General features: G+C 39.2%; 1 protein-coding gene across 4 annotated transcripts in view; it reads right to left on the bottom strand.

Moving 5' to 3' along the window:
• Positions 1-17,662, bottom strand: part of LOC118767772 (transcription factor Sox-3-B-like) — a 45,293-nt gene that overhangs the window by 6,688 nt on the left and 20,943 nt on the right. For 3 of the 4 annotated variants that reach the window (XM_036512901.1, XM_036512907.1, XM_036512911.1), the window contains exons 3-5: positions 13,540-13,887; positions 4,338-4,577; positions 202-423 (exon numbers count right to left, since the gene is read on the bottom strand). In XM_036512901.1, the coding sequence (XP_036368794.1) occupies positions 202-423; positions 4,338-4,577; positions 13,540-13,887 (810 nt within the window). The remainder of the gene's footprint in view (positions 1-201; positions 424-4,337; positions 4,578-13,539; positions 13,888-17,662) is intronic. The other variant, XM_036512916.1, reaches the window with a different exon arrangement.

Here is a 17,662-nt window from a genome sequence, read left to right as displayed (position 1 = left end):
AAAGGAGACAAAAAGCAACAGTAATTCAAGTAAACAAAGACAGCAATGAAAACCTAAAGTGCATACACAGTACAGAGAACAAAATACAAAGAAAAAAGAAAGAAAAGTTATAGCTAAAAGAGCTATAAAGAAGAAAGGGTGTGCAGAACCATTAAGAAGGTAAAATAAAAAAATTTGAAATACTTTGGCATAGATTATTACCTTTTGAATTTGAATAGCTTTCAGGAATTTCCAATATACTTTGGTCAGAACACTTATGTAAAATAGGAGACAGCTTATCAGGAGAGATAAATGGTTCCTCAGAAACGGGCATTGTTGAATTGAAGAGGTATTCCTGACCATGCATATATTCAAGAAAAGATAAATTTTCATTTGATTCACTGCTTTCGTCAGTTTTTAGAGTTGTTGATAAACTGGAAAGGTCTGCAAGAGAAAAGAAAAAAAACATGTTGTGGCTGTGTGGTAAGAAGTTTTCTTTCCAACCACATGGTTCCAGGTTCAGTCCTACTGTGTGGCATCTTGGACAAGTGTCTTCTACTATAGCCCTGGTCCGACTAATGCTTTGTGAATAGATTTGGTAGACGGAAACTGAAAGAAGCCCATTGTATGTGTATGTATGGGGAAGTGTCTTTGGGTTTGTATTTGTCCTGAACCACCACTAGACAACTGGTGTTGGTTTGTTTACATCCCTATGATTTAGCAGTTTAGCATAAGTGACAGATAGAATAAGTGCTAGGCTTAAAAGAAAAATAAGTACTGGGGTTCATTCAAGTAAAACCCTTCAAGGACAATGTCCTAGCATGGTCACAGTCCTATGACTGAAATAAGTAAAAAGTAAAAGATAAATTATAAGTATGAGAATATTGGAATTTAATATGCAATTGCTGGTTTGTTAGACAGGCAAAGAGAATATAGATAGGCAAAGGGAATAAAGTTTGTAGTACAAGAAAGAATATATTCTTTTCTACTCTAGGCACAAGGCCCGAAATTTCAGAGAGGGGCAGTCAATTAGATCGACTCCAGTACACAACTGGTACTTAATTTATCGACCCCAAAAGGATGAAAGACAAAGTTGACCTTGGTGGGATCTGAACTTAGAATGTAACGACAGACGAAATACCTATTTCTTTACTACCCACAAGGGGCTAAACACAGAGAAGACAAACAAGGACAGACAAACGGATTAAGTCGATTATATCGACCCCAGTGTGTAACTGGTACTTATTTAATCAACCCCGAAAGGATGAAAGGCAAAGTTGACCTCAGCGGAATTTGAACTCAGAACGTAGTGGCAGACGAAATACCGTTAAGCATTTCGCCCGGCGTGCTAACGTTTCTGCCAGCTCGCCACCTTATCGTTTTGGAATATTCTTTTCTACTCTAGGCACAAGGCCTGAAATTCTGGGGGAGGGGGCTGGTCAATTACATCTACCCCAATATGCAACTGGTACTTAATTTACCGACCCCGAAAAGATAAAAGGCAAAGTCAAACTTGGTCGAACATAAAGACAGACAAAATACCGCTAAGCATTTCGCCCAAGTGTGCTAACATTTCTGGCAGCTAGCTGCCTTGGGAAAGAGTATATTGTGACACTCTTGCATTTCTCAAGGTATGTGACAGCCTTGCTACCCAATTCATAATTCCCATGCTGGCATGCGTTGGATAGTTTGACAGGAGCTGTCCAGTCGCAGAGCTGCACCAGACTCCAGTTGTCTGTTTTGACATGGTTTCTATGGCTAGACACCCTTCCTAATGCCAAACACTTTACAGAGTGCACTGGATGCTTTTTACACAGTATTAGCATGGGTGCTTCTTACATGGCACCAGCACAGTGACATGACATTGGCACAATGTGGTACTGGCACAGTGTCACACTAGCACAGCGTGGCACCAGCACAGTTGTTTCTAATTTAGATACAAGGCAAGCAAATTTGAAGGAAGGAATCTGTTAATTATATCAACCCTCAACTTGACTGGTAGTTTATTTTATCAACCCCAAAAGAATGAAAAGCAAAGTCGACCTTGGCAGGATTTGAACTCAGAAGGTAAAGAGCCAGAAGAAATGTTGCCAAGCATTTTGCCTGATGCACTAACGATTCTGCCAGCTTGCTGCCTTTTCATAATGGTCTCAAATTATGAAACAAGGCCTGTAATTTTAGAGGCGGGGAAGAATCGATTATATTAACTCCCAGTACCTGATTAGTACTTTATTTTATCGACTCTGAAAGACTGAAAGGCAAAGTTATGAACTCAGAAAGTAAAGACCCAGAAAAATTGCTACTTAGCGCAAAGCATTTTTTCTGATACATCAACAATTCCACCAATCCACTGCTCTGTAATCAATCAATAAAAAATAACTGGTTTATAGACTTGGCCCTATTGTTCTGTAATGTTCACCATCTTTGTTACATAACAGAAGAGAATGAGTGAAAGAAAGAAAGGCAAAAGAGAAACTAAGAACAATCTCTTCGATTTATTTCTTTACAATATGTAACAGAAATGTCGTAAAAATGAAACTGGAGAGGTTTTAACCTTTTTCTAATACCAACTCATCTGAGACCTACCACATTAAAGCTCGTTATAATATGAATTATATCTTGAGATTTCAATTCGTCAATACTAAAATAATATACTATTATACAGAACTACAGATAGTTTACAAAACTCTTCCCAATCGTTTGTTCATCGTTTAACATCCACTTTCCATGCTAGCATGAGTTGGACGATTTGACTGAGGTTTGGCAAACCAGATGGCTGCACCAGACTCCTATCTGATCTGGCAGAATTTCTACAGCTGGATGCCCTTCCTAACTCCAACCACTCCAAGAGTATAGTGGGTGCTTTTATGTGTCACTGGCACGAGGGCCAGTCAGGCAGTACTGGCAACGACCACGCTCAAATGGTGCTTTTTATGTGCCACCTGCACAGGAGCCAGTCCAGCGGCACTGGCAACAACCTCGCTCGAATCAAATTTCATTATATTAAAAATTAATTGAAACAGTCTATTCATTAGAAATATAATCACAAAAGAATTGAAATATAATTGCTAACTATTGTACAATGTTACACATTTTCGAAAAAATCCTGTTTTTAACTTGTATTATTCATTCAGAGGGTGATCCACAAAATTAGTGATGAAAACTTCATGGCCCATCAAATATAAATTTATATTAAACTGTATTAAACAGGCACAGGTGTGGCTGTGTGACAGGGAGTTTGCTTTCCAATTACAATCACATGGTTTCAGAATCAGTTCCACTGTGTGGTACCTTGGATGTATGTCTTCAACTATAGCCCTGGGGCTGACAAAAACCTTGTGAGTAGATTTGACAAAAGGAAACTGAAAGAAGTCTGGTGTGTGTGTGTATGTATGTGCACGCGCGCACATGCGTGTGTGTGTGCATGCATGCATGTGTTATTGTCATCTTTCCTTGACATTGTGTGATAGTTGTAAACAAGTGTCACTGTCATGCAAGTGGTGTCTTTTATTTCCAGTTTTCTGAGACATGTCTTGTCATGGGAAAATATTACCTTACTTGAAAATAATTGAGGGTTGGCAACAGGAAGAGCATCCAACCATAGAAAATGCACCCCCAACAAATTCCATCCAACCCATATGAACAGGGAAAAGTGGATGTTAAACAATGATGACAATAATGCATTATGCAGGACATAAAACTCACATTTGACCACCAAAAACGTTGGTATGGATCACTTGTGGTCCATCTGGAGCACACTGTGTATCATTAGTATAAAAGACAAACTTAACCTCTACTAGGACTTAAATGTAAAACAGAAAGGGATGTAAAGAAATACCACTAGGTATTCAATTTCACAGTACTGTTTCTTTACTTTTGGGTTCAAATTCTACCAAGATTGACTTTGCCTTTTATCTTCTTGGGATCAATAAAATAAGTACCAGTTGAGCGCTGGGGTCGATGTAATCGACTTGCCCCTCCCCAGAAATTACTGGCTTTGAGCTAAAATTTGAAATCAATATCTAAAGCAATCTAGCAACATACTGCAAAATATTACAGTACAAGTAACTAATATAATGTTTATGTAAATATTATTATTATTATTATTATGAAGTAAAGCTAAGGAGAAGAGGCTGTCTGGATTAAAATTAGTCTATAGTAGTGAGTGTCAGAGAAAAAAATTAGCTTATGGAAGGCCTAAATTTGCATAATGGACCCAGGGTGATTTTGTTTGAGATACATACACACACTCACACACATAGATATATTGAGACTATCTTGGTTATATCTTAGTTGAATCACAAAAGAATTATGAATTGATCAGAAGATGTTGCATGAAAATATTGATAATTGCTTACCTTGAAATGAATCCATTGGAGAAGTTTGCTGAGCTTTATACTGTTCCTCGAGTGGCCAATATTCAGGAGGACTAGACTGAATTTGGTCATTTAATAATGCAGGACTGTAGCAGTTTGCATTGAGAGTAGCAGCAGAACTTAGCATATATTTAGTGCTATACTGAAGACCTTGAGATGTCTCAGCTGTGGAATATGACACTACACTTCTTAGGTTTGTCCAAGGAGAAATATAACTGCTTCCTAAAATTATATAGAGAGAAAAGGAGTCGAATGAATAAAATATTGGCTATCATCATTATCACCATCATCATCATCATCATCATCATCATCATCACCATCATCACTTTAACATCCACTTTTTCATGCTTGCATGGGTTAAGTAGAGTTTACTGAGGCTGATTTTCTATGGAGTGATGCCCTTCCTGCCACAAACCACCTGTTGACAAGCAAGGCAATATTTCTCCATGACCAGACAAGTTCCCACAGAATACTAGAAACAAATGACACTGCTTATATAACTGTGACAATCATTTTACAATTATCATGCTATGTCAAGACAAAGAGACACAAATACACACACATCCATATGTGTATGTATGTATGTATATGCATATGTATGTATGCATGCATGCATGTTTGTATGTGATAGCCTTCTTTTAGTTTCTGGCTAGCAAATCCATTCCATGGCTGGAAAGTAAACTTCTCACCACACAGCCATGCCTGCATCACACAGCCACTACAACTAATAATAAACACATAAAGTTTTCAATATATATAAAAGTTAGTAATATTAACTGTGTGGAGGCGCAACGGCCCAGTGGTAAGGGCAGTGGACTCGCGGTCGGAGGATTGCAGTTTCGATTCCCAGACCGGGCATTGTGTGTGTTTATTGAGCGAAAACACCTAAAAGCTCCACGAGGTTCTGCAGGGGGTGTGGCGACCCCTGTTGTACTCTTTCGCCACAACTTTCTCTCACTCTCTCTTCCTGTTTCTTGAGTAACGCTGCGATGGACTGGCATCCTGTCCAGCTGGGGGGAACACATACACCACAGAAACTGAGAAACCAGGCCCATAAGCCTGGCTAGGCTTGAAAAGGGCGATGTTTATCGTTTTTAATATTAACTGTGGGAAGATGAAATAGCAATGGATCTTATTTCACAAGTCTTGACCAAGCATGGACAAGATTTTATTTCAGAACTGTAAGCCACCAATTTATTTAACATTTCCCATTTATTTTGCACTGTACATGTATAAAAATTATATACACTTTACACGTATAAGAATTATGACATGCACCTCTTGGGTCATAGTATTTTGATATATTTTTTGACAAAACACATGCTTCTATATATGCCGGTTTACCTTCTGGGAAAATTACCTCGTGAGATCTAGCATCGTATGCAAAGAAAGATTAGCTTTTCTTTTCATAACCATGCTTATAGAGCAACCTTCATGAACTATTGTAGGTTATGAGAGGATTAACTTATGATTAAAGCAAAGAGGCATGAGAATATAATGCAAAATCTGTGATTAATGTTTGGAACTATAATTCAACATTGTACTCAAAAAATTTATCATTGATGTCTTCTTATTCAAGGAAAAAATCCTACCCAATACATAAGTTCCTACTTTATTTCATGGTATAATATATTATCTTCTGTTTTCTTACAAACTGCTTTCTAAGCTTAAAGAAATCTCTAAGATTAAAGGATAGTTAGTTGTTTAAGAAGGAAATCACAACAAAAACAGAGAAATGTTCATAAATCAGGAAAGAAGAAAAGGAGAAAGCCTTTTTAAAAAAAAAAAAAAATATTGATTTCATTTAATTTAACATAGGAGTGGACAAGGCTGTGTGGTTAAGAAACTCGCTTTGCAACCTGATTTTGGGTTCAGTCCCACTGCACAGCACCTGGGGCAAGTGTTTTTTACTATAGCTCCTGAGTCAACAAGTACCATGTGTTTGTGTTTGTCCTCCACCACTGCTTCACAACCGGTGGTGTTTCGTTTACATTTCCATAACTTAGCAATTCAAACAAAAGAAACTGAAAGAATAAGTTTCAGACTTAAAAACAAGTACTGGGGTCAGTTAGTTTGACTAAACCCTTCAAGGTGGGGCCCCAGAAACACTGCAGGTTCAATAACGGAAACAAGTAAAAAATAAATTTTAAAAAAAGATAGAAGCAACTTTTAATAGAAATATATTATGAATTAGGCGCAGGAGTGGCTGTGTGGTAAGTAGCTTGTTTACCAACCACATGGTTCAGGGTTCAGTCTCACTGCGTGGCATCTTGGGCAAGTGTCATCTACTATAGCCTTGGGCCAACCAAAGCCTTGTGAGTTGATTTGGTAGACGGAAACTGAAAGAAGCCCGTCATATATATGTGTGTGTATATATATATATATATATATATATATATATATACTAGCAGTAATCGCCCGGCGTTGCTCGGGTTTGTAAGGGAAATAATTATATAAGCATTTTTAGAGATGTAAAGTATAATAGCCATCTCAATATGGCTAACCACAAAGGGGGAGGGGTGTTACTGTAGCTTTTTACGTTCTGAGATTTAATAATAAATTTTAGAGAGTTACTTCCCTTATATATGTCAAAAATGGATTAAAAATGGGAAAAATTGATGGTAAATTTTTTTTAAATCGTAGACTCATCGTAGACGCGCGCTAATACCCAGACGGTCTCGATATGAATCACGACTATAAGACACCCGGTTTTGGTTAAACTGCACTGCAAAATGTGGGAGTAGTTAGGAATCTAAATCGTAGGAGACAGACACACAACCTCACTTTTATATATAAAGATTTCCTCTATTTACATAATATTGAGGTCTCTTTCTTTCTTTTGTTATCTTACTGTTTTTACCAATATACATATATATATATATAAATATATATATAGTTACAGAGATGTACATGCATAGCAAGTGACTTGATCTGAGATCGTGTGCTGGAACGAAAACAGTTGCAGCGTTGAAGGTGTTTATAAGCCATTTAAGAAACACACAAAAACCGTTAGATTCACTTCAACATTTAAATTTAATTTGTCAAAATATTTTCGTCGCTTTGAGACCGCGACCTGTTAGCACGATATTTTTGTCAGTGAACAGGTTGCGGTCTCAAAGCGACGAAAATATTTTGGCAAATTAAATTTAAATGTTGAAGTGAATGTAACGGTTTTTGTGTGTTTCTTAAATGGCTTACAAACACCTTCCAGGCTGCAATATATATATACACACATATATATATATGTATGTATGTATGTATGTATGTGTGTATATGTGTATGCATGTATGTGTGTGTGTGTGCGTGTCTGTGCTTGTGATTGTCCTCCACCACTGCTTGACAACGAATGTTTGTTTACATCCCTGTCACCTAGTGGTTTGACAAAGGAACAGATAGAATAAGTACAATGCTTACAAAAATAAAACTGGAGTTGATTCATTAAACTACAATTCTTCAAGGCATTGCCCCAGCATGGCCACAGACCAATGGCTGGAAAAAGCAGAAGAATAAACGAATACATTCTCTGCTTTGGTCTTATGTTCAAGGCATGAGAAAGCTTGAGTTTACATGAGAAGGCCTAACAGACCTGGTAGAAACAGCAGCCAAATCTCCCTCAAATCACACCTTACTGTCTTATGTATGTATATATATATATGAGCCAATGAGGGGGACCTCTACATGGTAGCTAGACCTGGTAGAAATAGCAGCCAAATTTCCCCCAAATCACACCTTACTGTCTTATCTATGTATATATGTATGTATGAGCCTATGAGGGAGACCCCTACATGGCAGCTAGACCTGGTAGAAATAGCAGCCAAATTTCCCCCAAATCACACCTTACTGTCTATCTATGTATATATGTATGTATGAGCCTATGAGGGAGACCCCTACATGGCAGCTAGACCTGTAGAAATAGCAGCCAATTTCCCCCAAATCACACCTTACTGTCTTATCTATGTATATATGTATGTATGAGCCTATGAGGGAACCCCTACATGGCAGCTAGACCTGGAAGAAATAGCAGCCAAATTTCCCCCAAATCACACCTTACTGTCTTATCTATGTATATATGTATGTATGAGCCTATGAGGGAAACCCCTACATGGCAGCTAGACCTGGTAGAAATAGCAGCCAAATTTCCCCCAAATCACACCTTACTGTCTTATCTATGTATATATGTATGTATGAGCCTATGAGGAGACCCCTACATGGCAGCTAGACCTGGTAGAAATAGCAGCCAAATTTCCCCCAAATCACACCTTACTGTCTTATCTATGTATATATGTATGTATGAGCCTATGAGGGAGACCCCTACATGGCAGCTAGACCTGGTAGAAATAGCAGCCAAATTTCCCCCAAATCACACCTTACTGTCTTATCTATGTATATGTATGTATGAGCCTATGAGGGAGACCCCTACATGGCAGCTAGACCTGGTAGAAATAGCAGCCAAATTTCCCCCAAATCACACCTTACTGTCTTATCTATGTATATATGTATGTATGAGCCTATGAGGGAGACCCCTACATGGCAGCTAGACATGGTAGAAATAGCAGCCAATCTCCCTCAAATCACACCTTACTGTCTTATCTTTCTGCTACTTGGATATAGGTGTTATATTCGTCATAAAAAACTTTCCTGTCACACACTCACGCACACGCACACACACACACACACACACATGCACCCTCACACACACACACGCACGCACACCCACACACACCCACTCACACACACGCACGTTAGCTTACAATTTTATTTATATATTTGCGTGTCTATGTGTTGAAAGAGGAAGTGGGAGGCAGAGTGAAAGAATCACTCACTACAGTAAGTCAATTACTTTCATTTTATTCGTTGCCCACTGTGTGTGTGTGCGTTTGCGTGTGCTGTAAACCAGACTAAGAGAAGCATTTGACACACACACCAGAATGTGAGTTTTCTGTAAATTTTGCTTAATTGGAGTTTAAATTTTAAAAACTGGACCTGGCATGACGCGATGCATTGTACTCTTAAAAATGCAAGGTAAATTGTAATTGAAGAAATCCTATATTGTAGATTTGTATAACTCCCAAAGGGAGGCAGATAAAATCTGCCTTTTATAATAAGAGATATATATATATATATATATATGTGTGTGTGTGTGTGTGTGTGTGTGTGTGTGTGTGTGTGTGTTTGTGTGTCTGTGTTTGTCCCCCTAGCATTGCGTGACAACTGATGCTGGTGTGTTTATGTCCCCGTCACTTAGCGGTTCAGCAAAAGAGACTGATAGAATAAGTACTAGGCTTACAAAGAATAAGTCCCAGAGTCGATTTGCTCGACTAAAGGCGGTGTTCCAGCATGGCCACAGTTAAATGACTGAAACAAGTAAAAGAGAGAGAGAGTAAATTAAATCTAACCAGTGTATTATTACTACTAATAATAATAAACTGATAAAGTTTTGATACATTTAAAGGTTAGCAACAGTAGTTGTACGGCAGTGAAATAACTGCGGATCTTAACTTACAGGTCACAAGTTCATGTCACATGCAGAACATAAACTCACTTATTGTGTCACAGGGTAGAACATGTTATTCTACATTCCAACCAATAATTCATCCAGCAGCAAACAAACAGATCTTATGGAAATATTGTTTGTCATCTTTTGGAATCTTATTCATAGACTGATCTGTAACTTCATCTGCTAAATGCTACTCACTCTGAAGTACGGAATTAACAAATACTTTGCAGCTGTTGACATAGTAATAGCAGCAACAGCATCAATAATGAACTCTGTGCAACAGATGCACTAGTTTGACTATTTCATGTCATTAATGATACAAAACAAACATTCATCCATTCAAATTGTAATCTTTATATATAAAGCTGAAGTTGTCTGTGTGTGGCAGGTTTGGTAGCCTTCAACTAACACTATCTCCTCGGAGACCCTGCGGCGCAAGTTGACCAAAATTGAGAGTATGATAGAAGAAGGCTTGCTCTTCATTCCGTAGAAGATAAAATTCAAATCGGACCATGTTAACACCAAAAATTATTTACATCAAAAAGGTGCTTTTTTTTTTCTATGAAAATCCCTATTTTTTACGAATTTTTGACTGCTGTGTCGCTATTTTTCGGTGTATTTCAACCAGAAAAATGTTCACTTAAAGAGTATAACAAACTACATAATGCAAAATTTTTACTTTTCAAAAATTCCAATTCTAAAGGGTCAAAAAGAAAACAAACCCAAGTAACGCCGGGCTATACTGCTAGTTTCTAGATAAAAAGGATATCAAGGTGATAAGGAGTTTATTACTCTTACCAGAAGTGATGAGTTTCATAACTCCATTTGGTCATTAGTATCACTGCTTGAAGACTTTGGCTTCATGTGATGTTTTTAGGTTAACTTTTAGCATTCAGATTACTCTGTCAAATGTCATGTATATTTATACTCTTTCTTTTGAATTAATCATGCATCATCTCATAACTTCAAGATTCCAATGATGTGATTCTTTATTTTTAGAATGATATTGTCGGATAGGTGTGAGAGGTTGGATTTGGCCAGTTTGAACACAAAACAGCTAGAATATTTGGGTCTGATATGGCCTGTTTAAACGCTAAAGGGTTGTCAGCTTGGCAGAGCTAATCCTTCCCCAAGCTGTAGATCCAGTCATGCGCAAACTACAGCCTTCAGGGGCCTGTTTAAACGCTAAAGGGTTGTCAGCTTGGCAAAGCTAGTCCTTCTCCAAGCTGTAGATCCAGTCATGAGCAAACTGCAGCCCTCAGGACTTTTGTGACCGGTAGGCCTAACGAAATTTTTTGTTAATTTTTTTTAGTAGTGCGGTCCCCCTGATGATGAGCCATGCCTTATGCAGCCTGCTTCTTGCAAGAAGGTTCCCCATGCCTGCTGTTATCTCAAGAACTAAACTTGCTACTCTTTTAGCTAATCACACATCCATCAACATTACAGTGTTACATTGCTGATAACAACAGTGTCTCACCTTGCAGCATCTCTACATAGTTGGGTGGACTGAAACATCTGAGAGTTAAGTGTCTCTGCTGGCTATGGACACAGTGTTGTGCTAGTGATAGGATACAAACCACAAACCTCTCATCTGGCTGTCCAGTACTCTATCAATTTGGCCATCTTGAAGACTCCTCTCTCTTCATAAAGATGGTGGAGAGACTGTATAACTGACGTGTATTTTATTGGATTGTATTGCTGATCTCAAATTTCCTCATTGGCAAAACCTAAACAGAAAGGAGAGAGGGAGTTGCAACAGGGGTACAGGTATCTAATTGACCCAGAATGGTTCGGAATTTGGCAGCTTATCCTTGAAACAACATTGACAACAGAAACAGTGGCAGCTGTTTTCAGGAAATAAAATTAGCTTGCTTTAACACACACACACACACACACACATACACATATGGAGCAGCTATGAATCTCCTCTACAGCAACACACTTGTTTTTGTCCCTCTATCATACTCTAACATCTCATTACCTAGCACAAAGCCACCGCTATTCCTCACTCAGTTGAAGGATCTTGTCATGCAAGTTACTCGGTGACCTCATTGGTGCTGGTGCCACATAAAAAGCACCCAGTACTCTCTGTAAAGTGGTTGGTGTAGGGGGAAGACATCCAGTCATAGAAACCATGCCAAAGCAGACAGTAGAGCTTAGCACAGTCCTCTGGCTCACTGGATCCTGTGAAACCCTCTGACACATGCCAGCATGGAAAATGGATGTGAAATGGCAAAGGCAAATGAGTGATTGATAGACAAACAGAGAGATACATACATAGATACATACATACATGCATGCATGCATACATACATACATACATACATACATATATATATTCTCGCATCTTTTTTTAGTGTCTTTCACAGAGAGAGAGAGAGAAAGAGGTGTTATGCTATCACTCTCTCTCTCAGTCAATCACTCAAAAAAGATGCAAGGAAAAATAAATTTTTTAAAATGTATGCTGTCACTCTCTTTCTCCCTCACACACACACACACGCACACACACACACACACATCAACACACACAATACTGTTCACCATTGCAAGGAGACTTAACTCATGTTAGCAAACTTACAGATTTCACCGACATTCAAAATTGGTAAAAGTTATGGTTGAAAATCGATTTTTACCGCTATCCACGGGTGCCTCAAGAAAAATAAGTTGACAGACAAAAGCACAGCCATGGTTGTGACCAATGTCCTCCTAGTGCTAATTTGTGGATGTGCATAAATTCATTCCCATACACACACACACACACATATCCTACCTTTTATAGATATAGATAGATGATGATATATATAACCTTTAACCTCGACATCAATGTCCTAACATCTTTCCAGACTAGCATAGACTGAACAGGTTTACCATATAGGTCTTTTCTCATCTCACTTGTGAGAACCAGTAGTCTTAGATCTAACTTCACCACTTCTTCCTCATCTCTTAAATCTTTCTCTGTCATAGGTATACTCCTCTATCAGTATAGAGACCTTTTCCCTCCAACATTCATTCTCCATTAACATCAGAAACGATCTCCTTCAGTCATGAATGACCATGGGATTGCACCTAGAAAGTTCCCCTCCAAAACACAAGTCCAGGCAAGGTTGTTTATGGAAGAGCTGAGTGAACTGAAGTAACGTGAAATAAAGTGTTTTACTCAAGAGTACAATACACAACCCAGTCCAGGAATCAAACTCACTACCTCATGATTATGAGCCTGACACTCTAACCACTGAGCCACCTGCCTTCAATTAGCATCATATATCAAAAAATCAAATGGAAATTGTAGATGTGATACCTGTGCCAGTGGCATGTAAAAGCACCATCCAAACATGGCTGATACCAGCGCCGCCATGACTGGCTTCCATGCTGGTGGCACATAAAAAGCACCAACTGATTGTGGCCATTGCCAGCCTCCCCTGGCACCTGTGCCGGTGGCACATAAAAAGCACCCACTACACTCACGGAGTGGTTGGCATTAGGAAGGGCATCCAGCTGTAGAAACACTGCCAGATCAGGCTGGTGCCTGGTGCAGCTTCCTGGCTTCCCAGACCCCAGTCAAACCATCCAACCCATGCCATCATGGAAAACAGACATTAAATGATGATGATGATGATGATGATGATGATGATGATGATCCATACATATCAGTACAATGCTCTCCTCAGTTTACATGAATCAACTTACCAGAAATATCTTGGTTTGACCAACTGGATTCCCATGAACAAACATCTGAATACATTTGATCTTGGCACATTTGGACACTATTAGCAGAAACAAACTCAGTATTGAGCATCGGATTTTCTAAGTTGTTGGGTTCAGGATTAGAGTTAATTGATCCTTCAGCTGGCATTGTTAGGGTCATTGTGTTGTTGGAAAGGGGATAAATAATGGGTATTACTGCCATCTGAGGGATTTGTTGCTTTTGGTCACAGATTATTTTGGGTAGGATTGACTCTGTCAGTTTGTTGTCAACTTGGATATCATTAAATGTACCTTCAAAACGTTGGCGAATATTCGGTCGATACACCCATCCTGTAAAGATAAAATATCAATTACTTTTGACAAGGCAGCAGAGAAAGTTTTTGCAGGAGAGTAGGGTTTGCATGACACTCTGTTGGTTATGATGATGAGGGTTCTAGTTGATCCAATTAGCAGAACTGCCTGTTCATGAAATTAACCTGCAAGTGGCCAAGCACCCCACAAACATGCATATCTTTAATTTAGTTCTCAGGGAGATTCAGCATGACACAGAATGTGAGAAGGCCAGAACTTTGAATTACAGGTACAACTCATTTCTTATTTCTTTACTGCCCAGAAGGGACAAACAAGGACAGACAAAGGAATTAAGTCGATTATATTGACCCCAGTGCATAACTGGTACTTAATTTATCGACCCTGAAAGGATGAAAGACAAAGTCGATCTCAGTGGAATTTAAACTCAGAGCGTAATGGCAGATGAAATACCGCTAAGCATTTCGCCTGGCATGCTAACATTTCTGCCAGCTCGCCACTCATTTCTGCCAGCTGAGTGGATTGGAGCAACATGAAATAAAGTGTCTTGCTCAAGGACACAATGCACTGCCAGGAATTGAACTCATGACCTTACGATCATGAGCCCATTACCCTAACCACTAAGCCACATGCCTTCACTGGGAGAGTGGGGTACTGTTATCTGAATTGAGCACAGCAAACTATATCTTCCAAATTATAAATAGCTTTCATTTGCTTTTGAAGAATTTTGCTTCCCAACCACAAGGTTCTGGGTTCAGTCCCACAGCATAGCACCTTGGGTAAGTCTTCTACTATCACCCTGAACCAACCAAAGCCTTGTGAATGGATTTGATAGACAAAAACTGAAAGAAGCCTAGTGTGCATGTGTGTGCATGCACACATGTATGTGCATGTGTATGTGTGTGTATGTGTGTGTTTGTGTTTGTTGCCACCACCACTTGACAATCGGTGTTGGTTTGTTTATGTCCTTATAATTCAGCAGTTCAGAAAAACAGACTGATAGAATAAGTACCAGGCTTTAATAAAATAACTACTAGATTCGATTCCTTTGACTAAAACCCTTCAAGGTAGTGCCCCAGCATGGCCACAGTCAAATGACTGAAACAAGATAAAAGATAAAAGATATTTTAGAGCTTAATTACCATAAATCCTCGAGTATAGTCCACCATTCAGTATAATACACAGGGGATTTTTAGGGATCTATACCTCTGAAAAACCTAAACCTTGTGTATAATATGCACCCCTTCTCTAACTTGAGTCAAGGAGGTCTATATAACATCCTTGGTTTGTAAAAATGTATACAGTAACGTTCTTTATTATTATTGTATATATAACATAATGCAAATGTTTAGCTTTTTTGTGCATTTTGTTTGCAGAAAATAAAGAAATAACAGTAATAACATTTAATAAATGTTGCTTACTGCAAGTTACGGATGATTCTTTTATGACTTCATTGATATCTGGCTTAGCTTAAGGTATTTTCGCGCCCGACATTACAAAATGCATCTGAATAAACATTGCCGGACAGCAAATAGAGACTCGGACATTGCTTAGAAAATATTTTTCTTTTTTAACCTCATATGTAGTACACACTAGGGATTTTGACTTTTAAATTTTGGGGGGGAAATGCGGATTATACACGAGGATTTACGGTAAAATTTTCTTCATTCCGCTTTTAAAAAATGTGTTTGTATATGTGTGTATATGTGTATATGCAAACGCAGGCTGAGGAGTTAAACATGGCTAAGTAGTGAAATAGTCTACTTCACAATCATTAGTTGCCAGGTTCAATCTCACTGAGTGGCATTTTTGTAAGTGTACGATAACCTTGGGTTGATCAACACCTTGTGTGTGAATTTGAATAAACAGAAACCATAAAAATCCCATTAGATGAATTGTACCTGTAATTCAAATGTCCAGCCTTTTTGCACTTGTGTCACACTGATTCTAGCAATGAGTGTATATGAAGGTTATATGTATGCAAGTGATACTCAGCCATTTTGTATGCTAATTCAATGAGAGAATTGTTTAGTTGATTGAACATCAGGATGCTCATATTTTGAAATCAATGTCAGAGTCTTCTGTCTCCATCAGTATGTAAGAAAGCACAAGAGAGAGAAAGTGAGAGAGGGGGACAGACAGACAGTCAGTCAGACAGATTTTAAAAAGAAGGAATAGAATCCTGCTTCTTGTGAGTATTTAAATATAGGCGTAGGAGTGGCTGTGTGGTAAGTAGCTTGCTTACCAACAACATGGTTCCAGGTTCAGTCCCAATGCGTGGCACCTTGGGCAAGTGTCTTCTACTATAGCTTCGGGCCAACCAAAGCCTTGTGAGTGGATTTGGTAGACAGAAACTGAAAGAAGCCCATAGTATATATATATATGTGTGTGTGTGTGTGTGTGTGTGTATGTTTGTGTGTCTATGTTTGTCCCGCCACCATAACTTGACAACCGATGCTGGTGTGTTTACCTCCCCATAACTTAGTGGTTTGGCGAAAGAGACCGATAGAATAAGTACTAGGCTTACAAAGAATAAGTCCTGGGGTTGATTTGCTCGACTAAAAGGCGGTGCTCCAGTATGGCCACAGTCAAATGACTGAAACAAGTAAAAGAGTAAAAGAGAGAATTCTAAAAAGAAAGAACACTAGCAACACTTCATGGAAGTCACAGAGCATACTAAGCGTTGCACTTAAAGTTCATGTACATGCAAAGATCAATTAAATCAACACGGACCATGTATTTTAAACAAAAGAGTGAGTTGTGTTCCACGTCAATCTAGACTGCATTCACAAATCACAATAGACAGATTAAATACATAATACCAGGTCTTCAAAAGAGATAAATTCCTAATCCTTACTGGGCACACTGAGATTATGTAAGCAAGTAAAATTTCATCATCCTCATCACTGCCGCCGCCGCCACCACCACCACCACCACCACCACCTTCATTTAACGTCTGCCTTCCATGCTAGCATATCTATCTATCTATTTATCTATCTATCTATCTATATATACATACACACACACACACACACACATATATATAAATATATATATGGAAATGACTAGAGACCGAGACCTATGGAAGTATGCTGTGCGTGAGAAGACCCGGCAAGACTAGTCAGGCCATAACCCGTGGCCCCTACCTGGGACGTAGTCAGTCCACCTGTGCATACCTTCCTTCTTGTGACACTTGTGAAGACCTGTGGAGGCAAGTGAAAATCGAATCAAATCAAATCAAAAAATCAAAAAATCAAACAAAATCAAAATAGATGAACATCAATGGAATTTGTATCTATGTGGTACCAGTGCCGGTGGCACACGAGAAAACCATCCGAACGTGGCCGTAACCAGTGCCGCACCGACTGGCCTCCATGCTGTGGGCACGTAACAATCACCATCCGATCGTGGCCGATCGCCAGCCTCATCTGGCTCCTGCGTCGGTGGCACATAAAAAACACCATCCGAGCGTGGTCGTCTGCTAGCCTTCTCTGGCACCTGTGTCGGTGGCACATAAAAACACCATCTGAGCGTGGCCGTTCGCCAGCCTCGTCTGGCACCTGTGTCGGTGGCACATAAAAACACCATCCGAGCGTGGCCGTTCGCCAGCCTCGTCTGGCACCTGTGTCGGTGGCACATAAAAACACCATCCGAGCGTGGCCGTTCGCCAGCCTCGTCTGGCACCTGTGTCGGTGACACATAAAATCACCCACTACACTCTCAGAGTGGTTGGCGTTAGGAAGGGCATCTAGCTGTAGAAACACTGCCAGATCTGACTGGCCTGGTGCAGCCTTCG

Source organism: Octopus sinensis, linkage group LG2, assembly GCF_006345805.1.
Source record: "Octopus sinensis linkage group LG2, ASM634580v1, whole genome shotgun sequence".
NCBI lineage: Eukaryota > Metazoa > Mollusca > Cephalopoda > Octopoda > Octopodidae > Octopus > Octopus sinensis.
The sequence above is the reverse complement of the archived record's forward strand: the minus strand, read 5'-3'. Positions and strand labels throughout refer to the sequence as shown.